The sequence below is a fragment of the Cetorhinus maximus genome, chromosome 21 (assembly GCF_964194155.1).
Source record: "Cetorhinus maximus chromosome 21, sCetMax3.hap1.1, whole genome shotgun sequence".
Lineage (NCBI taxonomy): Eukaryota > Metazoa > Chordata > Chondrichthyes > Lamniformes > Cetorhinidae > Cetorhinus > Cetorhinus maximus.
This window is the reverse complement of record NC_135899.1, coordinates 89,128,633-89,154,910: the sequence shown is the minus strand read 5'-3', so window position 1 is coordinate 89,154,910 and position 26,278 is coordinate 89,128,633. Positions and strand designations below refer to the sequence as shown.

At 42.5% G+C, this 26,278-nt stretch overlaps 1 protein-coding gene across 1 annotated transcript; it reads left to right on the top strand.

Moving 5' to 3' along the window:
- The first annotated feature begins 23,760 nt into the window (after positions 1 to 23,760).
- Positions 23,761 to 25,454, top strand: cited4b (Cbp/p300-interacting transactivator, with Glu/Asp-rich carboxy-terminal domain, 4b). The gene has a single exon (XM_078567420.1). It carries the CDS (start codon positions 23,775 to 23,777, stop codon positions 24,456 to 24,458), a length of 684 nt encoding a protein of 227 aa, XP_078423546.1. The 5' UTR covers positions 23,761 to 23,774; the 3' UTR covers positions 24,459 to 25,454.
- Positions 25,455 to 26,278: the final 824 nt, after the last annotated feature.

The window sequence follows — 26,278 nt, the reverse complement described above, 5'->3', positions numbered from 1 at the left end:
CAGTCACACTGCTATATGGTAAGTGGACCATCATACAGATACATTCTGCACCTTGGCTTTTTGTAGCTGTTCACTTTCAAAATGTACACTGGTGATTTTGAATCACTTTATTACTTGCAGTGTATTAAACGGAGATATATTGATGGAGAAATAACCTTGTTATTTTAATTGAAATAGCTGTCTGTTGTGTTGTGTTCTTTTACCACTTCCTGACTGTTCCATGAAAGCAGCGTTGTCAGTCATGGTCACTGTAGTAATTATATCTTTGAGAAACGTAAGACTGTAGCTTTAAGAATAATCCTGTGTTGTAAGATCACATGATCAGTATAAACCATTGAGTTAGCAGCATGGGAAACCTCTGGGGAAGAGTTCCTCTTTAGTTATAGAGTTTGGTGCACACATGTAGCTGCTGCTGCCATCTTGTAAATAAAGTTAAATGTGTCCACTAAGAAAAGTTGCCTGGAAAATCAGCTCTATAACAGTCACATAGACTGTGTGGCTCTATCTATATGAACAGGAGAGAAAATAAATTTTGCAGATAAGGTTTGTAGGAAAGGTGAGGAATTCCAAAAGCCAAGCGATCTTTCAAGGATGTTCAATGTGCCCTCAGGAACTCTACCTCCACCCCTTACTCCAATATAAGCAAGGTGAAAAGCAGCCTAAGGTGTTTCAATAGGGTCCTATCAGTACTATTAAAGACACTGGTGAAAATATGGGACACAATCTTAAGGGCGTGATTTATTCCAAAATGTTTGTGCTCTCATCCAAATGGCAGAAACTTATGATAATGATATACTCATCGTGAATAATTTGTAGAAAATGCATAAAACTAACTAACCCAATTGTTTTCCTTCTTTTGTACAATTATTTACAATTTTTGGTGAATTTAAATATTTTGGGATGTTCCTGCTTTTTATTCAGTGTATTCTCCTCGAAGAAACTGATTACCAGACTGAACTAGTCTAAATCTGGTACTGAATCGCAGACACTCACTAAACTGAATGAAATCTCCATGAAAGAATCTGTCAATAGCAGTTAGAAGCTGGAAGGGTTTTTTTCTCTGACAAGTAACACTGAAGGCCATAAAAGTGCAACTTACCTGGTATGCAAACATTGTAGGAGGGATCACCACATGCAGCAAATATATTACTTTCACCCAATCAAAATCTATTAGACATGCACTTTGTCTCAGTGTTTGGAATGCATGTACAGTATACCCTTAACCTCATATAGGATGTCTGTTGCTAGGGCAAAAAAACATTTAATTAACTACATAAGTTATACCTTTCATGCACCCTGCACTGTACTGCAGGCTACCACCACCAGATCTTACCAATGCTGTGTTTAATTGAGTGAAACTTGTGAGGCAATGATGCTGAATGCACACACTGCTCTATAATCTAGGCCATGTTGTAGTGGGTTTACAATTGACCCTTTTTCAGTTGTTAGATTAGCGCATAGCCCTTAATCTGAGCAACCTAAGCAAAGGGCCAAGGCCCATCATATACGTTCAAGCGTGCATGATAGGTGAGTTAATCAAGAATTGGTGATTCAATGAACAACAACAACAACTTGAATTTGTACAATGCCTTTTCCGTAAAAATTTCTCCCAAGGTGTTTTGCAAATAAACATAAGCTCAGCCAGAAAAGGGGAGGATTAGGAGGGGGTCACTAAAGGTTTGATTGATAAAAAGGGTTTTGAAGAGGAATTTTAGAAGTGAGAGAGGTGAAGAGGTTAAGAGGTTTAGGGACAGAATTTCAGAAAAGTACCCAGTTGAAGGCTTTTCTACCAATGATGGGAGTAAATGGGCAGGAAAGGTTGGAGTTAGAGCAATGTCTTAGGCATAGAGCGCGGGACTTTTAAGGCTGGAGGAGATTGAGGACAGAGGTGTGTTGTGAGGGTATTGAGGAATTTTGAGAGGAGGATTTTGATTTGAATGCTTTGGAGGGTTAGGGAACCAACATGGGTTAGTGAGGAGAGTATGTGTAGATTTATGAAAGACTTGAGGAAGGAAAAGAATTGACAGCCTTCATCTTCAGTAGAAGAGTTACGGTATGAAACAGTGCAGTTAATGCTTAAAGGCTTTAACTGATTACGTCAGGTATTTCTCCTCTTAAGGAAGCTGAGAACATCAACGCTGGTCAATTTGTAATACGCAGAGATGTAATGCCACTGATCTTTCACCAAGTACAACAGGCATGTAAGAATATAAAAAGCTATAACGATCACGATGTTTTGTGCGTTCAATTGCTTGCAAGAGAAAGGTATTTTTTACACATTACCCAAGTGTCTGCAGAATATGCAGAGACCTATCACTTATGTCCAAAGGTACTGATAAATTCACATAGTTTTCTGTTGCCTGATATGGAAAGCACACTGTCTCCACATAATGGCACACCCTACTTACCAAAGTCCAGAGATCATATAGAATCATAGATTTGTACATTACCGAAGGAGGCCACTTAGCTCATTGCACCTGTGTCAGCTCTTTCAGAAAGCTATCCAGTTAATCTCACTCTCCTGCTTTTTCCACATAACCCTGCAAATTTCTACTTTTCGAGAGTTTATCCAGGTCCCTTTTGAAAGTTATTGTTGAATCTGCGTTCACCACCCTTTCAGGTACAGTGTGTTCCAGATCAAAACAACTCTGCATAAAAGCAATTTTCATCACCTTCCCTTTGTTCTTTTGCCAGTTCAGAGCTAACGAGAAGTAAAAATGTAATGAAATTTATACTGTTTGACAGGGGGTGGAGCGGGTGAAGCTGGTTAGAGGGCCAGTGATAGGTGGAGGCAAAGGAGAGATTGCCAGAGATGTCATGGACAAAAGGACAAAGGGGTGTTAATGATAATGATACTGACTAAAGGAGGTGTTGATGGTGGCATTAAGGTTAGAAAGCAGAATGTGATAATGACAGGGCAAGGTTAAGCACGCTGGAAAGAACAAGATGAACAAGTGGCAGATGGCCCTTGTGGGGGTGGAGGTGGGGGGAGGGGACGGTGGTGGGAAAAAAGATTGAAAATAGGATAAAAGGTGGGGATAAAACAATGAATAAAAATGAAAATAAATAAAAATAAAAATAAGTGGATAAAAAAATAACAAAAGTGAACGAATGAATGAATAAAGATATGTGAGTGTTTGTCATCAAACGTCCTGACTATAGAACAGTACGGGCACCCACCATAGCCTGTAGGATATAGTTCCACTAGGCAGAGGGACAGAACGTCTGTCGCACTTCACCACCTCCCCTTTAGGTACCAAGCCAGGAGAACGAAGAATTCAGCATCTTTGTAATGCTGTCAGAGTGGAGTAGAGCTAACGAGGAATTTGTAGATGAAGACGAATAGCTGAACATATGGGGTGAAATTTTACGGTAGTGGGATTTTAGTTCCTGCTGAAGCCAACGGGGTTTAGAATGTCTCGCCGCATTTTACGGCCCCGTCCCCGCCGAAACGGGGCCGTAAAATTCTGCCCATATTCTTTTACAAAAACTTGCATTTATATAGCACCTTTAATGTGATAAGTGTCCCAAAGTGCTGCACAGGAGAATTAAAAAACAAAATTTGACATCGAATTAGAGGAAGTGACAAAGCTTGGCCAGAGAAGTAGGTTTTAAGGAGCATCTTAAAGGGGAAAAGAGAGACAGGGAGGTGGAGAGATTTAAGAAGAGAACTGCAGTGCTTAGGGCCCAGGCAGCTGAATCCATAGCCACCAATGGTGATGTAATTTAAAGCAGAGGTGCTCAAGAGGCCAGAATCTGAGGAGTGCAGATTCATCGGAGAGTTGTGGGGCTGGAGGTGATTACAGAGATTGTTGGGGTGGGGGGGGCGAGGCCATGGAAGGATTTGAAAACAAGGATGAGTATTTTTAAATCAAGGCATTGCTTAACCAGGAGTCAATGTAGTTAGCACAGGGGTGATAGGTGAAGAGGGTTTGGTGTAAGCAAGGACTTGAGCAGCAGTCCTCTAAGTAATGCTTTCCAACGGCATGACTCCCAAGGATATCCTCATCTGTTATCCAACTGACATCTGTCTTGAGCTCAATGAAAGGACCTACACAGAGATACTTTCTCTTAGTATTCTAGTGATTGATGTTATTGTGTAGTAAGCATCTTTGTTCTTTACAGCATCTTACTTTGATCAATTGTTACCTGTTCAAAACATCCTCAGACCCATACAAGGCAATTTCATCCTGTCATATCACAAATCTATCCTGAGAACAAGGAGACTAGACAATCCTGACCTTGCAATGATTGCTTTGGGTAGCTGATTCTGGCTTGTTTCCTTGTTCTACGTGTTGTAAAACTAACCATTCTGTTGTCACATTCTTTGGAACTTCCCACATTGCCCACTGCAATGAAGAAACGCTTTAAATGTGAGCTAAGTTTCAGATGATCAAAACATGTCCATCCCAAAAACGTATCTTTTTGTGGGAGCTGATAAAGGGCCACAGTTTCAGATAAAGGGCCACAGTTTCAATTAATTCAATTAATAAAACTTTATTTTCTGGAAAAATACTGTGAGAATTATGTTTCCTTCAGAAATTCTTTTCATTATTATGCAGCATCAACTTATGATGTCCTGGATTGTTACCCAGAGGCTGACACATTCAAGTCCTACGCTCTTGACAGGAATTTAAGCATGTCGCTTTCAGTAAGTAAGTTTCACCAGTTGTCAGATGAGCTTATAGATAGAGAAATTATGTGTCAGTTGGGTGCACCATTTTGAGACCTTTGAAAAAATGGTAAGGCGGGTCCACCTGTCATAAAATCCTACAGAGTCATTGATAGCAGCCAGAAGGAGCTCCGCAGCCTAGAACACAGTCAGTAACACTTATTAAACTCAGGAACGGCAATCATTTTTTAACAACACAAAAACAAAAATAAAAATACCTGGAAAAACTCAGCAGGTCTGGCAGCATCTGCGGAGAGGAACACAGTTAACGTTTCGAGTCCGTATGACTCTTCAACAGAACTAAGCAAAAATAGAAAAGAGGTGAAATATAAGCTGGTTAAAGTGGGGGGGAGGTGGGACAAGTAGAGCTGGATAGAGGGCCAGTCATAGGTGGAGATAGCCAAAAGATGTCATAGACAAAAGGACAAAGAGGCGTAGACGGTGGTGATATTATCTAAGGAATGTGCTAATAGGTGACATTAAGGGTAGAAAGCAGGACGAGCAAGGTACAGATAGCCCTAGTGGGGGTGGGGTGGAGGGGAAGGGATCGAAATAGGCTAAAAGGTAGAGATAAAACAATGGATGGAAATACATTTAAAAACAATGGAAATAGGTGGGAAAAGAAAAATCTATATCAATTATTAGAAACAAGGGGGATCGGAAAGGGGGTGGGGATGGAGGAGAGAGTTCATGATCTAAAATTGTTGAACTCAATATTCAGTCTGGAAGGCTGTAAAGTGCCTAGTCGGAAGATGGGGTGCTGTTCCTCCAGTTTGAGTTGAGCTTCACTGGAACATTGCAGCAGGCCAACGATGGACATGTGGGCATGAGAGCAGGGTGGAGTGTTAAAATGGCAAGCGACAGGGAGGTCTGGGTAATGCTTGCGGACAGACCGAAGGTGTTCCGCAAAGCAGTCACCCAGTCTGCGTTTGGTCTCTCCAATGTAGAGGAATCCGCATTGGGAGCAACGAATGCAGTAGACTAAATTGAGGGAAGTGCAAGTGAAATGCTGCTTCACTTGAAAGGAGTGTTTGGGCCCTTGGACGGTGAGGAGAGGGAAAGTAAAGGGGCAGGTGTTGCACCTTCTGCGGTTGCGTGGGAAGGTGCCGTGGGAGGGGGTTGAGGTGAAGGGAGTGATGGAGGAGTGGACCAGGGTGTCCTGGAGGGAACGATCCCTGCGGAATGCCACCGGTGGGGGGTGAAGAGAAGATGTGTTTGGTGGTGGCATCATGCTGGAGTTGACAGAAATGGTGGAGGATGATCCTTTGAATGCAGAGGCTGGTGGGGTGATAAGTGAGGACAAGGGGGACCCTATCATGGTTCTGGGAGGGAGAGGAAGGTGTGAGGGCGGATGTGCAGGAGATGGGCCGGACATGGTTGAAGGCCCTGTCAACCACCGCGGTTGGAAAACCTCGGTTAAGGAAGAAGAAAGACATGTAAGAGGAACTGTTTTTGAAAGTGGCATCATCAGAACAGATGCGACGGAGGCGAAGGAACTGAGAGAATGGGATGGAGTCCTTACAGGAAGCGGGGTATGAGGAGCTGTAGCCGAGGTTGCTGTGGGAGCCGGTAGGCTTGTAATTAATATTGGTGGACAGTCTATCCCCAGAAATTGAGACTGAGAGGTTAAGGAAGGGAAGGAAAGTGTCAGAGATGGACCATGTGAAAATGATGGAGGGGTGGAAATTGGAAGCAAAATTAATAAATTTTTCCAGGTCTAGATGAGAGCATGAAGCAGCACTGAAGCAATCATCGATGTACCGGAGAAAGAGTTGTGGGAGGGGGCCAGAGTAGGACTGGGACAAGGAATGTTCCACATACCCCATAAAGAGACAGGCATAACTGGGGCCATGCAGGTACCCATAGCCACACCTTTTATTTGGAGGAAGTGAGAGGAGTTAAAGGAGAAATTGTTCAGTGAGAGAACAAGTTCAGCCAGACGGAGGAGAGTAGTGGTGGATGGAGATTGTTCGGGCCTCTGTTCGAGGAAGAAGCGGAGAGCCCTCAGACCATCCTGGTGGGGGATGGAGGTGTAAAGGGATTGGATGTCCATGGTGAAGAGAAGGCGGTTGGGGCCAGGGAACTGGAAGTTGTTGATATGATGTAGGGTGTCAGAGGAATCACGGATGTAGGTGGGAAGGGACTGGACAAGGGGAGAGAGAATGGAGTCAAGATAGCAAGAAATGAGTTCCGTGGGGCAGGAACAGACTGACACAATCGGTCTGCCTGTTTGTGGATTTTGGGTAGGAGGTAGAAGCGGGCCGTCTGAGGTTGGGAGACTATGAGGTTGGAAGCTGTGGAAGGAAGATCTCCAGAGGAGATGAGGTCAGTAACAGTCCTGGAAACAATGGCTTGATGTTCAGAGGTGTGGTCATGGTCCAGGGGGAGGTAGGAGGAAGTGTCTGCGAGTTGACGCTCAGTCTCTACGAGGTAGAGGACAGTGCACCAGACAACAACAGCACCACCCTTGTTAGCAGGTTTGATCATTTTTTTAGTTTGTTTAACTCAGTTTGTATTGAGTGCCACTCCACTCCTCATGTACATTATTTCCAAGATTTCTCTAATATTGACAATTAAGCATTAAAAGGGGAGAGTCTTGACTATCAGATCCATGCACTACTGTTGCATCTATGGCACTGTGTGATCAGTTTACATATGCTTTTCCATAGTGGGACTTGGCCTCCCATCTTTTCTCCTCGTCACAATGAGAATTCCACTGTTATCTAGGATTCAATGATCTTCAAATACTGAGAAGAATAAGGCTAATCTGACTGACAGTCATGGCTGGGATTTTTTACTGTGCTAGCATTTTTCTGTCCTCTCCTAACTCCCTTTTTGAGCAGAATGGTTGTCCTCTAGTACCTTATTCATGTTTGACAACGGTTCCACTATAGGAGGCATCACAGACAAGAAGTCGACCCAGCACTATCAATACACACCTCAACTGAGTTTGATGATCGTGATCAGGAGTTACAGCCTTGCTTGATTTTCCCCTTGCTCTTTAAGGGAATAGAAGTTAACTATAACTCTTTAAATATTACCCCAGCTAATGCAGCAGAGTGCTCGGATCATTCTGGACTGAATGGCTCAGCTACTTATTGAATTGACTTGCTAAGCAATCAGGAGAATCAAACTCAGGATTTCTGAATGGAATTATTGCACTATGCCAGACTTAGCAAACCTACGGGAAATTGATTGCTTTTAAAGGATACCTTCTGACTCATTTTTAACGATGTTCATGTACATAGCGGAAAAAGACAATTACATGAACATGTATCAGGTAGACATGATAACATACTGAAAGCCTTTTAATACAGATAATATGGATGAACTTGAGAACTATTGATCACAACTACATTACTCTCTGATGTTCCTTTCCATTTTCGGTAGTGTTTATGTGAGAAGATATTGATTAGGTTAAATAACTGTGTCACATGATGGTTGCTGTTACCGCAATGGAGACAAGGGAAGGAGGGAATTAAATTGCTTCTCAATGGATTTCCATTTCTACATCTCAGTCACATTAGAGACAATTAACATGGTTTCCTGATCCTAATTGCTAACCCACAATTCTCCTGGAAGTGCATATGTGCGAAAGTTATGGTGAAACTGATCAGGCTCAGAATAATTCCTGGCTTTCGTTTTACAGGCCAACTTTTTTTTTGGTTTCATTGGAAAGCCAAGGTGAAGGACCTTGGCCCATAATCCAAGGCACAAGCAAGGCTAGAAATGGGGATAAATCAGGAATGGATTAATGGATGATGTCAAGCTTGGCCTTCAGAAAACTGAAGCTTATCTGATGAAGGAAAGACTGAAAGAGGGAAGGCATTTCACAATGTTGGGCCCCTAGAAAAGAACACACTGATGCAGGAACTTGTGCAGATAGCCTAGACTTCAGCAGCATAATGGAAGTGGAGAGAGGAGGAACAGTATGAAGGGTGGGATTTGTGGAATTTTGAAGAGCGCTCATCATGATAGTAGTAATTATAAGAAGAAAGACAAGACAGGTTTTAAAAAGAGAAAGTGTGAAGAGATTTTTAGGGACTTCTACCAGGTGTGGGAAAATATGAGGTTATGCACTTTGGCAGGAAGAATAGAGGAGCTGAATATTATTTAAATGGAGAAAGACTGCAGAAAGCTGCGGCATAGAGGGATTTGAAGGTCCTAGTGCATAAATCACAAAAAGCTAGCATTCAAGTTTAGCAAGTAATAGGGAAGGAAAATGGAATGTTGGCCTTTATTTCAAAGGGAATGGAGTATAAAGATAGGGAAGTCTTGCTAAAACTATACAAACACTAGTTAGACCACATCTAGAATACTGTGAACAGTTTTGGTCCCCTTATCTAAAGAAAGATATACTGGCATTGGAGGCAGTCCAGGGAAGGTTCACTAGGTTGATCCTGGGGATGGAGGGATTTTCTTATGAGGAGAGGTTGAGTAGGTTGGGTCTGTACTCATTGGAGTTTAGAAGAATGAGAGGCGACCTTATTGAAACATATAAGATTCTTAGGGGGCTTGACAGGGTAGATGCTGAGAGGTTGTTTCCCCTTGCGGGAGAGTCTAGGACCAGAGGGCATAATCTCAGAGTAAGGGGGCACCCATTTAAGACAGAGATGAGGAGCAATTTCTTCTCTCAGAGAGTAGTACATCTGTGGAATTCTTTACCACAGAGGGCTATAGAGGCTGGGTCATTAAGTATATTCAAGGCTGAGATAGAAAGATTTTTAATCAGTAAGGGAATCAAGGGTTATGGGGAAAAGGCAGGAAAGTGGAGTTGAGGATTTTCAGATCAGCCATGATCTCATTGAATGGCGGAGCAGACTCAATAGGCAGAATGGCCTACTTCTGCTCCTACATATTATGGCCTTATGACCGGGACTTTTTTACAAGTCCTAAAAGAGCTTGGGATTTATAAAAAGCTAAGAGATTTTGAGGTGAAGCGAACCCTTTGTGATGATGACCAAGCTCCTAAGAGGTGCCTCTAAGAATGGAAGATTGAGGGTTTCTGCTTGAGGTTTCAGAGGATGGTAAGGCTTTTTAATGTAACAAAGATTCATGAGTTTGCCTCAATTCTGGCCAATCGAAAAGCTGGGAGCCACATGTATCAGTTATCCAACCTTGTCTAACTTTCTGTTTAAATCTTTACTAACTGTTCATGAATTCACAACAGTTCACCACCATAGTGAGGCAAAAGTGAAAATCACAACTTTGGTCGTATCAGGGCCTCAGTGTGGAGATGCACTGTAAATTGGGTAGAAACAGGAATAGAATGTTTTACATATGATTACCCACAATGTATGGCACAGAAACAGGCCATTCGGCCTAATCAATCTATGCAGGTGTTTATGCTCGACTTGAATGTCTTAGGAATGTCTACACTAAAACAGTGGCTAGACTTCAGAAAATACTTGGATAAAAGCAAAAAACTGTGGATGCTGGAAATCCAAAACAAAAACAAAAATACCTGGAAAAACTCAGCAGGTCTGGCAGCATCTGCGGATAACTTTTTTACTTAGTTCTGTTGAAGGGTCATTCGGACTCGAAACGTTAACTGTGTTCCTCTCCGCAGATGCTGCCAGACCTGCTGAGTTTTTCCAGGTATTTTTGTTTTTGTTCAGAAAATACTTCATTGGTTGTGAAGCACTTTGGGATGTAAAATGTGCTACATAAATGCAAGTGTCTCTTCTTTCTTTCTATTTAATAAACATTCATTTTTATCAAACCAAAGTATTTGAAAGCTCACACCACGGACTTCTATTGTTCTTTTAAAATACTGTGGGTCATTGGCAGCAATTTCTCCAGGTTAAGTAATCACTGGCTGTAACAAAAACTGCTATTGCAAATTCCATTATGGCACACAACAGGACAGAAAAGCGATAGGGCTGAGTTTGTGTTCTGTACTTCTATGATAAGAAACAGATTATAATAATATCATAATAGCAAGACAAAGCACACATTGTATTTTCAGTCAATTAACTGGGACCTCAGCTGCCATGCTGAATATTGCAGCTTGGTACCAGTAGTACTATAAACCACAAAATAACAGGAAATTACACGATGTTCTGACAAATGTGCTAAAACAGGTGCTGAGTTCTTCACAAATATATCTGTTTATTAGAAAGAGATTTTTTAAAAAATACTGCAGTTTGATTGTGAAACTAGAGTCATAGTATCATTTTTTTGTTATTTGTTCATGGGATGTGGTCATTACTGGCTAGGCCAGCATTTATTGCCCATCCCTAATTGCCCTTATTTAGACTGCATTTAAGAATCTATCACAGACTAGGTAAGGGCAACAGATTTCCTTCCCCAAAGGACATTAGTGAACCAGAGGGGTTTTTACGATCAGCAGTGGTTTTGTGGTCATCGTCAGTCTTTTTAAACATTTCAGAATTTTATCAAATTCAAATCTCACCATCTGCCGTGGTGGGATTCAAACCCGGGTCCCCAGAGCATTACCCTGGGTCTCGGGAATACTAGGGTGGTGACAATATCACTATGGCACCGCTTCCCACAGAAAGGATGCCATTTAGCTCATTATGTCTGTGGCAGCTATTTGAAATAGGTATTTCATTGAACCCATCCCCATGCTGTTTACCCAGGGCCCAACAATTTAATTTTAATTACTGTATATATCCAGTTCCCTTTTGAAAGCGACTATGGAATCTACCTTTCAGGCATTCCAGATCATATCAACTCATCGTGTAAAATAATTTCTCATTTCCCCTCGATTTGGCCGGACATCACTTTCAAGAGGCAATACAACATAAACCAAAAGCTCTATAATGACTCCATTGATAAATTCAGTATCCAGTTTACAACTGAGCCGCACAGGCCAGGAAACTCCCAGATTGGCTCACTAATTAGTGCTGATCTCTGTTAGAACAGCACCGAGCGCATTTTAATGTGTTTACATGCAGATGTTAAATGAGAACAGGATCGGTGTCAGCTGTAATACCCTATTACAGGTGAATACCTTCCAGCGCATACTATTTACGAGCACAGATTAAAAATGCCAACAGGTGTAAGGTATCCAAGGCATCACAATGACTTACATACAAATTAGGAGCAGGAGTAGGCCATTTAGCCACTCGAACCTGCTTCGCCATTCAATAAGATCGTGGCTGATCTGATTCCCACCTACACCCAATAACCCTTAACCACCCCCCCTCGCTTATCAAGAACCTATCTAGCTCTACCTTAAAAATATTTAACGACTCTGCTTCCACCACCTTTTGAGGAAGAGAGTTCCAAAGACTCACAATACTCTGAGAGAAAAAATTTCTCCTTATCTGCCTTAAACAGTGATCCCAAGTTTTAGATTCTCCCACAAGAGGAAACATCCTTTCTACATCCACCCTGTCAAGACCCCTCAAGATCTTATACGTTTCAATCAATTGTCATCTCTAACTCTTCTAAACTCCAGCAGATACAAGCCTAGCCTGTCCAACCTTTCCTCCTAACACAACTCATATTTAGATAAAATTATTAACACAATAAAATATCCAAAGGTCCTTTACAAACACTACCAAAAAAAAATTGACACTGAGCCACATAAGAAGATGTTAGGAGAGGTGACCAAAACTTTGGTCAAAGATGTAAATTTTAAGAAGCGTCCTAAAGGAGGGAAGGGAGGCAAAGAGATTTACAGAGGGAATTCCAGAGCTTAGGACCCAGCTAACAGAAGGCATGGCTACCAATGTTCTAGAGGCCAGAACTGGTGAGAAGCTGAGATCTCGGGAAGCTGTAAGGCTGGGGAAGAATACAGAGATAGCGGTCGAGAGCAAGGCCTTGAAAAGACTTGAAAACATGGATGAGAATTTTAAAATTGAGGCCTTGCTTAAGTGGGAGCCAATCTGGTTCAGCATGAGAGACTGGTGAGCAGGACTTGTTGCAAGTTAGGACATGGGATGCAGAGTTTTGAAGGACCTCAAGTTTGCGTAGGGTAGAATGTAGCAGGCCAGCCAGGAAAGCAATGGAATAGTGAAGTCTAGAGGTATCAAAGGCATGGTGTAGTAATTATGGTTTTATTTAGTGTGTGATGTACCTTTAAGAATAATACTTGTTAGGAAAGATCACATGATCTGTAGTAACCAATAGGAGAACGGGCTACCTCCACAGTCAGTGTAGAGTTAGAGTTGGAGTTGAAAGCACACCTGTCGTTGCTGCTGAGTATATTGTAAATAAACTTGATGGCCAGGATTTTCAGCTCTGCGTGCAAGCGCACACCTGATGCGCCTGAGCGTGATAAAATGCAGCAATATTTCAGTCAGCGGGCTCGTGCAAGAGTCAGCAGTGTGCCCACCGACAATTAAGAGGCTATTAAGGCCCTTAAAAGCTAATTGACCAGAAATTTATGGTTGGTGGGCAGGCGAATAGGCCAGGCTGCCTTTACATTTTTAGTGAAACCTCATCCACGGGCAGGATGAAGTTTCCAACAATGAAAATAATTTTTTTTAAAACTCAGTTTTAACATGTCCCTCTTCATGTGACTGAGTCACATGTGGCGACATGTTTATATTAATTGTAGATTCTTCTTTCTTCATTTCAAAAATCCTCAGCTCCCTCAGGCAGCTCTGTGCCTTCAAGGAGCTTTCAGTGAGTGAATCCCCGCGCATGCATAATCTTCAGTGCTAGCGCTCCTCCTGCTTCCACCCCGGCAGTGCTGAGGCTCTCAGCACGCATTTCAGGCTACATAGCCGTTAATTGGCCAGCCAGCATGAAATCGCGGTCAGGGCCCGATCACGGGTGATGGACCATTTCGCAGCTGCTCCCACGCCCGCCCGACGAGGGGAAAATGCTGCCCAATGTTTCCACCCAAGAAGTGTCTGCAGATCAACTCTATCATTAATAGTAGAACTCAGCCACCCTGCAACAAACTGGCGATGAGGATAAAACAGGATTGAACAGAAGAAATCAAGTTAAAAAGAAATCGGCACTGTACCTCACCCAGTGATTGTACATAGCAAGTGCTGTTAGAATTGAAGAACTTAACCTCTCTCAAAATGCTTCAGTTTGGGAGAATTGATCCTTTTGAACCAGACACAGATGATTGGTCTCAATACATAGAACGCCTCACATTCTTTTTTCAAGCAAATGGGATTACGGGGGAAGAGAAGAGGTGAGCAATCCTCTTGAGTACTTGTGGGAGCAAAACCTATGGTTGATTCAAAGCTGATAGCACCCAGTTCCCAGATTTGAAAAATTTTGATGAATTGGTGGACCTCGTGAAGGGTCACTTTCAACCCAAGCCCTCAGTCACGATGCAGAGGTTCAGGTTTAACTTGCGAAATAGAGCCCCGGGTGAGACAATTGCATGCTACATGGCAAATTTGAAGCAGCTAACAGAACATTGCAAGTTCGGTATGACTCTGAACGACATGCTCAGAGATCATTTAGTGTGTGGTGTGGAAGAGGGCACTATTCAGAAAATATTATTGTGCAAAGTGAATCTGAATTTCAAGAAGGCGCTAGAGATAGCGCTAGCCATGGAAAGCGCTGTGAGAGATTCACAAGCAATACAGGGTGCGCAAAATGGTGCCATCCTCCACACCTTAGCAGCAAAATTGAAGAATAATTTTAATAGAGGTGGAAACAATCAGTCTTTCAGTGATTGACAGCTGAAAAAAATCAAATGCTACTATTGTCACAGAAACGGAGATACGATGAGGCAGAGCAAGGAAAGATTCAAGCAGGCCTGTAAACAAAAGAAGAAGCCCAATGAAATCTACAATGTAGAAGAGCCTGAAACAACAAATTCTGACATTTACTCGTTGTTTAATCTGAAAGTTGGAAAGACAGAACCAATATTTGTCATGGTGAAAATAAATGGCAAACCTGTTAGAATGGAAGTAGACATGGGAGCTTCCACTACTGTAATTGGGGAACATACTTTTAAATTTTTGAATACTGGTGAACATCAATTAAGTTTGGGGTGAACAGCGGCCAAGTTAAAAACTTATACAGGTGAAAACATTCAAGTAAAAGGCATAAGCAGAGTAACTGTCCATTATGGAAGCCAATCAGCATAGCTACCAGTGTTGGTATTGAGAGACAGAGGATCAAGCCTTCTAGGGCGAAATTGGCTAAGGGAAGTCAACCTTGATTGGCCGCTGGGATTCCAAAAGGAAGCTGGAAGAGTTCCTGTGCTGAAAAAGGAATGTGTAAGGACTCAACACCCTGAAGAAATGCAGGCTGTCTTAAGCCAAAACCTAGAAGAACAGCAGAAGGAACTCAAAGAGACCCTACTCGATGACAGAGTTCGAGGTGAGGTGAGCAACCTTTGCAGGGAAAAAGAAAACCTGTTGAAAGACTTTCACACGCTACAAGATTCCCTCAGGTCAAAGTTTGTACCTCTAGAAAAGTGTGAAGAGAAACAGAAAGAATTCAGCACTTCCCTGAAAAAACTGAAGAATGAATTGGCAGAGAAGACACAACAATGCTCAATTTTCCAGGAGGCAGCAAACAAATACAAAAAAGAGACAGAAGAGCTGATGAATCAGCTCAATGAAGCCAAAGAGGCTTTGGAAGCAAAAGTCGCAGAATTTTCCAAGAAGCAGACAGAAATTTTGGGAGCCTCAGCCACTGAGCTCAGACGAGTTGAGTTCACATCTGAGAGAAGTCTGGCCAATAGTGAAGTCAAAAAGAAGGCCGAGATTAAAGTCTGCACTAGAAAGAAGAAAGTGCGTAGAAAGAAGATACAGAAATACTAACAGGGCCTTAATTCTGGCAGCATACGAATACACTTTCGTACATAGGCCAAATCGCAAACACCAATGCCCTTAGTCATTTGCCTTTACAAGAAAATTATGAGCATGTCCCAGTTCCACAGGAACTGGTCTTACTGTTAAATTTCTTAGATTCCTCGCTTGTATGTACTCAACAGATCAGAGACTGGACAAGTCAGGACCCAGTCCTATCTCAAGTATGAGAACAAGTACTACATGGTTAGTCTCAGGATCCCGTGTCTGATGACATGAAAGCGCACTTCAACAGAAGACATGAAATAACCAGCCAGGATGGCATCTTATTGTGGGGAGCACGAGTGATAGTTCCTTCAAAGGTAAGGGAGCCAATTTTAATTGAACTACACAGTACCCATCAGGAATTTCCCAAATGAAGGCCATGCAGCTATCTATGGTGGCCAGGGATGGATGGCGAAATACAGAGTTTAGTAAAGCACTGTGTGCAATGTCAGCAACTGCAAAAGTTGCCAGTGACAGCTCCATTACACCCATGGGAGTGGCCAGGTAGACCCTGGGGGTGGGTTACACATTGACTACGTTGGACCTTTCCTGGGAACAATGTTTCTGCTCATTTTCGATGCCCATTCAAAATGGTTGGACATATATGAGGTGAAGTCACCAACGTCGAGCGCTACAATTGAGTAACTACTCAGAGTTTTGCCATTCACGGACTACCAGAAGAAGTTGTTTCCGATAATGGCACGGCGTTTACAAGTGCTGAGTTTCATCAGTTTATCAGCTTCAACAGTATCACTCATGTGAAAACTGCAGTGTAACACCCTTCCTCAAACGGACTGGCTGAAAGGGTGGTTCAAATGTTCAAAGCTGGCATGAAAAAGCTAACTGGTGATTCTTTGGCAACCAAGCTAGCACACTTTCTTTTTCATTACAGGACTACCCCTCACACAACAACAGGTGTCACACCTGCGGAGTTATTGTTGAAACGCTGTCTCAGGATGAGATTGAGCTTAATAATGCTGAATCTAGAGGGGAAGGTGGAAAAGAGTCAGGGAAGCAAGAAAACTAGACACGACTGGCATAGCCGCGAGAGGAAATTTACCATGGGAGAGCCAGTACATGTGAAAATCTTCAGGGAAGGACCAAAGTGGTTACTGGGTGAAATATGTGTGGTGACTGGACCTCTCTCTTACCACGTGGAGGTGGAAGGCCGGATCATCTGTAAAGATGTGGACCATTTACGGAAGAGAGAGACAAATCACCAAGATTTGGTTCCACCAGTGATCATGACCGGGTCTGCATTTCCTGTCAAGGATGCTCAACCCAAGACTGACATGTCTGATATTCCTGTAAGGGTTGAGAATTCAGAACTGCAAGTGCCCATCGAAGCACCTGAAGTTCAGGCAACTCTGGAAAAGGAGGATCCTAACAAAGAATCTGAAGTTGTGGAGCTGCAACGTTCCACACGTACCAGGAAATCACCTGAAAGACTGAACTTGTAAATTCCTTACCCAGTGTAAATATCATGTTGTCTTGAAAAATATTTTTCAGTATAACATGATATACATATAATATGTATAGCTGAGTTAAAGGGGGAGGAATGTAGTAATTATGGTTTTATTTAGTGTGTAATGTACCTTTAAGAATAATACTTGTTAGGAAAGATCATATGATCTGTAGTAACCAATAGGAGAGTCACGCGGGCTATCTCCACGGTCAGTGTAGAGTTAGAGTTGGAGTTGAAAGCACGTGTGCAGTTGCTGCTGAGTATTTGTAAATAAACTCAATGTTGCCACACAAGAAGTGTCTGCAGATCAACTCTATCACTAATAGTATAACTCGGCCACCATACAACACATGTATAATGGCTTTAGCAGCAGATATATTTATAAAAACTCAAACATGTGATAAAACCCTTCATCAAGTGCAGAGGTGTGGGGGTGGGGGCATGCGGGGGGAACCGGGGAGGGTTGTGGGGGTGGGGGGGGTGGGGGGGGTGATAATTAAAAAAAGATATACCAGTAAGTGATGATGGGGTAGAGGAACTGGAGTCTTTTCTTTTTGATTGACATAAAATGATGTGGAACCTTCCAAAGTATTACTTAAATTTTAACCAGAGACAAAGTAACATTTACGCCACAAAAGTGCCAGGCAATGACCACCTCCAATGAGAGAGAATCTAACCATTGCCCCTTTTTATTCAATGGCAATATGCCACTGCCAACATCCTGGGAGATATCATTTACCAGAATCTTAACTGCACCAGCCATATAAATACCGTGGCTACCAAAGCAGGTCAGAGGCTGTGAATTCTACAGTGAGTAATTCACCTCTTGAATCTCCAAAGCCTGTCCACCATCTACAAGACACAAGTCAGGATTGTGATGGAATAATCTCCACTTGCCTGGACATATGCATCTCCAACAGCGCTCAAGAGGCTCAACAGAATCTAGGACTAAGCAGCCACTTGATCAGAGCCCCATTAACTAATTTAAGCATTCACTACCTCCATCACCGATGCACAGTAACAGCAGTGTGTACCATCCACAAGATGTACTGCAGCTACTTGCCAAAGCAACTTCAGTAGCACTTTCCAGACCACGATCTCTACCACCTAGAAGGACAAGGGCAGCAGATGGATGGGAACACCACCGCCTGCAAGTTCCCCTCCAAGCCATTCACCGCCCTGACTTGGAAATATATCACCGTTCCTTCACTGTTGCTGGGTCAAAATCCTGGAACTCCCTTATAATGGCACTGTGGGTGTACCTACACCACATGGACTGCAGCATTTCAAGAAGGCGGCTCACCACCACCTTCTCAAGGGCAATTAGGATTGGCAACAAATACTGGCCACGACAGCAACATTCGCATCCCAAGAACAAATGGAAAAAAAATGAATCCTAAAAAGATTGAGGTGCATGTTTAATGTTGGTGGGAGAGTCAGTGGGGCAGAGAACAGCTGTCAGAAGACACAGAACAATGCAGGGACTAAGAAAACAGAGAAAGTAACAATGAGGGATTGATGACACAGAGATAAACACATCAATGTTTACTTGCGAACCAGTCACTTTCTTTGTCCCACAAATCATCAGCACTTGAAGACAATGTACTGCTGATTAATTGGCAAAGTCTTTCATGCCAGCAGTGTTTTCTAAAACAAATCCCATGCTTCAAGTCCCAGGTCTATTTTATTGTATATAAGATTTACATTCAGTTTACACCAAGCTATTACCCAGTATGCAAATCTTTGTTTCAGCAGGGAGTGTGTGAAATACCTGCATCTGGGAAGCTTCTACTAAAACTTTTCTTCAACATCACCTTTCATACCAACAGCCTCTACCAGCTCTACCACCTAGCAGGACAAGGGCAGCAAGGTGCATGTAAGTATCAGGTTCCGCTCCTGAAATGGAATACTGGTTCTTCATTTTCACTGGGTCAAAATCCTGCACTCCCCACCCACCCCTGCCCCGCCAACAGCACTGTTTTTTAATTCATTGGATGTGGGTGTCGCTGGCTAGGTCATCATTGATCGCTCATCCCTAATTGTTGCTCTTGTTCAGGGGACATTTAAGAGCCAACCACATTGCTATGGGTCTGGATTCACATGTAGGCCAGGCCAGGTTAAGGACAGCAGATTTCCTTCCCGAAAGGGCATTAGTGAATCAGATGGGTTTTTTTTACGACAATCAGCAATGGTTTCATGGTCATCATCAGACTTTTAATTCCAGATTTTGAATGGATTCAAATTTCACCATCTGTCATGGTGGATTCAAACCCGGAGTCCCCTGAGTCTCTGGATTACTAGTCTAGTGACAATATGATACACCACACAAACTGCAATTGTTCAAGAAGGCAGCTCATCAACACTTTCTCAAGGGCAACGAGGGGATGGCAATAAATGCTGGCCTTGTCGGTGACACCTACATCCCATGAAAAAATAAAAAATAATCATTGTTACTTGCAAACCAGTCAATTTCTTTGTCCCACAAATCATCAGCACTGGAAGACAATGTACTGCTGATTAATTGGCAAAAAGGCGGTGATGTTCCCATCCATCTGCTGCCCTTGTCCTTCTAGGTGGTATAGAGCTCGTGGTCTGGAATGTGCTACTGAAGTTGCTTTGGCAAGTAGCTGTTACTGTGCATCGGTAACAATAATATGTTGGAAGGAGCAGTGCCCTGTACAGATTAGATTGTAGATATTCCACATTACCTATGGATGCCAAATGTTTGTGATATATATTCACTTATCATTACTGCCTTGGAACAAAATTAAACTAACAGAAAGAAACCATATTCATTTAGATTACAATGACACCATTGACAAAGTTGATGCAGCTGTAGTTAAATCCCTTTTTCATTGTTACCTGTTGAAGTGTCCTTAAAATTGGAAGAAAACTTTTTATACACCATAAATCCAGTTTTTGTTTTAATGTAGCACAGGAACAGGAGAGCATTTGACCCATTACGTTTTAAGAATTGAAAATAGGTTCTTCTATAAACTAGATTACAAGGAAACAAATACATACAATTAAAACAGGAGAATTTTCATTTTATTCAACCTGATCATACAAATACATCATGTAAATTTTCATGCATTTGTCATTCCCCCGATACCCCAGTCAGCGAATTCCCCACAGGATACGATACCAAACCACCTAGACTTAGAAAGTCCTAGGTTTGATCCCTAATCTTTGTGGTATACCCAGTTTCAGCTGGAGTGATTGTGAGAGCAATAGTGTTAACCTCAGTGTGTCTAGGCTAAGGAAGGGAAAGGTCAGACAACTTTTCCATTCCTGATTACAATCCAGAGATTCATTTTAGAAAGTGTAGGTTTGTATGGCTGTTTGGTGAGAATGGCATGGGGTTTAGCTCCTGTGCCCTTCCTGACATATTAGCTTCTGGTCTACCAATGCAACTATTTTAAAATATTTATGTTCAAATTCTTCCATGGACTCACCCTAATTTCCCTATCTCTGTATCCTTCACCAGCCCCACAACCCTCCAAGAACTGCAGCTCTGGCCTCTTGTGCCTCCCCAACTTACTTCACCTGATTTGTTGCTGTACCTTCAGGCACTTAGACCTTAGGCTCTGAAACTCCCTCCCTAAGGTTTGTGTTTCTCCACCTCTCTCCCCTCCTTTACCTGTTTGACCAAGCTTTTGGTCACCTGTCCTATTGTCGCCTTCATTGTCTCAATGTCAGTTTTTGTCTTATCACGCTCCTGTGAAGCACCTTGGAGCACTCTAGTAAGTTAGAGATGCTATATAAATGCAGGATGTTCTTTTTCATAATTTCATGTGAAAACTCACCCTCGGCTAAGGTACTGGAGGCCTTTTAATATCTGTGGACCTATCATGGTCTCCTTAGCTTTGAACCATACCAGATAAAGCAATCAGCTACTTACTGATCTATTAGAAGTGCCCCTAGAGGGGCCTCACTCTATATCTGTGCACCCCAGAACTGGAACCCTAGCCAATGTTCCTCTTTGGTAGTGAGAGCTCAGCCGAAGTCAACTTTTCAACTAACTCAGCAAACGGCTCAGTTATTCACTGCCTGAACCAACTGAATCCTGGTTTCCCCTTAGGCCTACAGGTGGACTTTAAATGGCCTGAGTAGGGGATGAAGCAAAGTTGCATGGAATTTGTACCATATCGTCCTGAGGTTGTGAAAAACAATATCTAAGTCTGCAAGTCGTTCTTTTGTTTTTATCGTAGCTGCGATGTGTCCGGAGAGGTTAACCAATGAGCAATATTGTGATACTGTTGAGATATCTTCAGAGCAAACACTCCTTTTTAACCCAAGACAAAGTCATAGGTTATAGGAGATTAGAGGACAAGAGGTTTGAGAATACCGAGGGAATACATTGAGCAGGCAGAGTGATGATGTACAGCAATACATATATTTTGGCTCAGGACCTTTGTTTAATCTGTGCCACACTGAGAATCCAAACCCTCGGGCAAATGCACCAAAATGCTGGTGTTTGCAATCAAACTAGTGTTGCTATCAAACTTACTGACACCAGGATGCCTTTTGCAAAAACAAGAAGCCTTCTGCAATACACAACTTGGCAGAAAACCAAGAATGTTTTGATGATCTGATAGTGCTAATTTTCAGTGTTTACATTACCAAATGTGGTGCAAAATTTAGAACGATCCTTTATCAATGGATTGTGCACCTTGGGGGCGGGGGTGGAGGGGATTAATCCTGAAACTGCAAGAGGCGCCTTTGTCCAAAAATTCAAGGGCCAATTTACACCCAACAATGAAATGAAAGTCTCCCCTCTCCCATGTATATTCAGTCTTGTGTAGCCACAGAAGGTGCTGTTAGCCATCCATGGGGAGAGGGGGGTGGGGCTACTTGTCAGGTTGTCCTAAGTTTACAAACTCCACCTTCAGTCATTTCCGGATAAAAGCACATCACGTTCTAGCTGAGGAGGAGAAAAATTGCTCCAAAGGTTGACGCCTTCTCCGTGGTAACAATCAGCAAGTTCAACTCCAGAAAGGACTGCGACTGAGGGCCAGCTGTCTGCTATTTTGCTGCAACGTGGAATTGTCTCGTACGTTGCAAAGATATTTTATTTCTAAAAAGAAACTCAATAAAAGGAATGGCAAAAATTCAACTCCGGGCTATATGCACAATTAATGCAGGTGCATATCTCTCTCACTGGTATATATATATATATATACATATAGTGTACAGATAGTATATTTATGCTTGTATTTGCAATACCCACATTGCATCCCTTTGTAATGCTGTTTCGATATTGCTGTGCTAAAATTTTCACAATGTCAACTGTTAGGCGTAAAAGTACCTGGACCATCACTGGCTTGCAAATATCATAAAATTGACAGATTATCCAGTGAAGCAATGAAGATAAAAGACTGCATGAATTCATTTTCTTTATGAATGACAATTCCACTAAAGCTGGCTTTAATTCTGTAGATTGATTTCATTCTTAAGCAACGGGGAAGTAAGTACCTGGTCATTATTAAGCAATTTAAAGGAATGACATTGAACATTTAGTCTGGATAACATAGAGCAACTAAATAAGGAAGAATAAGGAGAATAAGAAATAAGGAAGACTAATGGTCAAGTTAAATGCCGTGTAGTTTTATTACTCAATGGAGTGTGCTTTATAAAGGACATCTTAAGGAATCAAGCCATTCTCACATTCTGGCTCTCTGTATATTTCAAGATAGAAATAAAGACAAACTTGGTCTGAACGCTGGCATTTTAATCGTTTTAATTTTAGAGACCATTTCTCCAACGTAGAATCGTAATTAGTACTTTAACCTTCGCTTTCACTCTAATTGTTCATGTTTGTTTACCAGCCACCCTCTTAGTGTACTCGCGGTGTAACTACAGGCTGGCACCAGACGGCCGAGCCAGTGGCACATTAATAAACGTAATTTCTTACTGCAAAAACCACTAAAATCATTTGGCGGTTTTAACGTGCTTGTGTTTTTTTTTTAAAAAAAAAGAAAATAAGGCACAATCCTTGCAGGCACATTTCGTGGCAAATTGCAATGTAAATAAGACGAGAGAGTCTGGCGCTTCCTGCAAGAGACAACCTTCCTTGTAATTAAAAACAAACAGTCCCGCGGTAGGGAGTCAGTTTGATGCATTCAGGAAACTCGAGAGGTTGGGGGGGTGCGGGCGGGGGGGGGGGGTGGAAAAGAGGCCAATCATTGGTCAAAGAAAAAGTAAACAGGAGGCTTATCTGAGGCTCTGGGTGATACCAAAGTTAAAATAATACGCTTACGCATGGTCTGCGAGCCAATCATTTAGGAGCACAAGACGTTTGCAAACTCCACCCCGCGCTGCCTCTGTTCAGGAACAGTATATAATCTCCATCTGACCCTGTAACAAGAGGCACGCTTCAGGAGCTGGATACAAAGTGAATCTTAACAATTAATGTAATGTACGAGTGTATGAGCGAAATTTCATAGGCGCTTGCGGTTTCTACAATACGGAGACTTCGTTTTCGCAGTCTTTTTGTTTTGAGGCTTAATAAGGTAGGTTTTGGGCTGGGGGGGAGTTTGTTTTTTTGTGGCCCGCTTTCTTCCAGTTGCACTTTTTATTTTTTTAAAAAAAAAATAATTCTTAAAACGGTCCGTGGTGAAATTTGAAGGTTAACGCGAGTTAACGAACCTCCTTAAGAATCAAGTTTGGACTCTTGCATTTCATTATTTTATTTTATTTTTTTTGGGGGGGGCTCGCTCAATTGACAAGAACTGTAGTTAACGTGCTCCAGAAGGGAAAGCACTTTGTAACAAAGTTTTTTTGCAAACATATTTTCGGGATGGTGTGTATATATTTTTTTGTTGTGTGTGTGTGTGTGTCTGTGGGTTACATTGCAGACGTTGGTGTTTTTTTGTTGTTGCAGCGATTCGAGATGGCAGAGCACATGATGGTGTCCATGAATCCCGGGCGGTTTCCTGATGCTACAAACGGACTTCAGAATTATCGCATGGGGATAAACAGCCTTCAGAGCCCTCAGCACGCCCAGGCGGGATTAAGGCGAGATCACCCGGGCGCCCAGCTTCTGCACTACGGCGGGGCCAGCATAGACTCGAACGGGGGCATGAGACCTCGCCCTGGGGTGGGTAACCTGGCCGGACAGATGACCCATCACCAGATGCCCACCAGCGTGATGTACAGCACCCAGCAGCAGCAGCAGCAACAGCAGCAGCAGCAGCAACAGCAACAACAGCAGCAGTTTCTGGGGACCCTTAGCCCTCAGCAGTTGATGGCCACTATGCATCTGCAGAAACTGAACAACCAGTATCACGGTCACCCGCTGATTGGCATGAATAACGGGATGGTAGCGGCTGGTCAGCAGTACCGGAATGCCATGAACCAAACCCCCCTGCCCAGCATCCAGCACGTTGCACCCTCTTCCCTCTCCTTAAACGTTATGGACACCGACCTCATTGACGAGGACGTTTTAACATCTCTTGTGTTGGAACTGGGTTTGGATCGCATTCAAGAGCTGCCCGAACTCTGGCTGGGACAGAACGAATTCGATTTCATTTCAGACTTGGTCAACAAACAGCAACCCAGCACTGTGAGCTGCTGAGGATGGCCTGCCCTCTGGGCTGGGGGGGTGGGTGAGTGGGTGGGGTGGATGGAGGATGGGGTGGGCTGGGGTTGGGGGGGTGGGTGTGGGCCCGCTTGGATTGTCAGTTACAACAAACATCGAAAACGTTGCACTGGATAAGAGAGAAGGGGTCGGCTCATTGATTGGAGTGTGTGGACGCTTTCTCGCTCCTGACGTCTGGTATCATTGCTGCTCTTTAAAGAGGCAGCTGCCCTGTTGTATGTGTGTAGGGTTTTTTTTTGGGGGGGTGGGTGGGGGTTGGGGGGTAAGGTGGTGGGAATCCTTGAACTTCCTAAAACCCAGCTCAAGACTCATCAAAAAAGCAAAAGTGTTCCCAAACTTTTTTTTTGAGTTCTGCAAGAGATTTCCGTAGGTAATGTCAATCTGATCACTCACAAAGGTACTTTCATTGGGAGCTGTAACCAAATGTGGGGCCCTGTTCGCTTGCCCACAATTTGACTTAAATTGATTTCCAATGCCCCCCTTTTTTTTGGATTATTACAACACTGCGGGGCGTTTAGGATCATCCCAACTGCAATGGGGCATTGTTTCTTTAAGCAACAGCAAATGCTGCCTGTAAAGGATACTTGAGTCTCCACTCAGAACTTTCACCATTGTTCCGACCTAAATTTGAAACTCTGTGACTGCAGCAGAGTATTAAATGTATTGTGTATAAATATTTTAAAACGTAGACTTCAGAGAGTGGCACCTCCGGAGCTGTTTATGACTGATGCAATCATGTATAACTTTAACTATTTTATGAACAAGATCAATGTAAAGTCGAGTTGTACTTTATGTTTGACCGCTGGATTTTTTTTTTGCTTTTTTTTTGGGAGTGCTTAATTTCGTCTACTGCCAGTTGCTTCCGCCACCTACTGTTCTGGATAGCAAATTGCAGCTCCTCATTGTTGATCGATGAAGCGAGACTTTTAAAACAAAACAAAAAAACGAATAAAGACGTTTCTTTTAAAGTTACTGCGAACTTTTTTTTCCCTCTCTCTTCCTCTTCAATCATTTGCATGACATAGTAGGTTCCAGGATTGACGTTTGGCAATGGCTTGAAGCAGAAACTAAACACTTGGTGTTTCATAGCCAGTTTATGGAACGTTTGTAGTTAAACTTGGGTTTGATTTTTTTTCAACAGGACAAAATATTTTTTATACGTATAAAACTTCGTTCAGGAAAGCAAAAGGTTAAAATGATTCTAGGGATACCTGATTCTGGAACTTGCAATTCAGTTGGAAGATGGATTTTCTTTGAGTTACAATAATTGACCTCATAAAGTTCACACAGAATGTCTTCAAAGCTGAGAAAATGAGTAGGAACTCACGAGATTCAAGGTCCTCGACCCAAGGGGTCAAGAATAGCATTCAAGAAACAGCTATTCCTGAAATTTTGTTGTAATTGGTTGCTGACAGTCAGAAAAGGAAAAGCTGGGATATATTTGTTAAACAGTAATAGCACAATTGCTTAAGTGAACGTGTCAGTTCTCCCATTCACCACTGATTTTAGTTCTGTTTTCTCGAGTTTATTAGAATCAACATCTCCCTTTCTTCTAAAATTATTTCATCTTGATGGCAGCCCACAACTTCCTTAAGTGGATGTGTGTGTCTTCAATACACTTTCTGATGGTGGGGTTTGCCCTGGAGCTCAATGGATAAGCCATAGACATTGCACCTCTATTTTTAACATTGGACACTAGGGCTGCAGTTCTATTTAAAATGTTTATGATTGGGGGGGGGGGGGGGGCGGGAATGTGGATTTGTCAGGTCTTCAGTTTTTATTTTGTGATTTGGAGA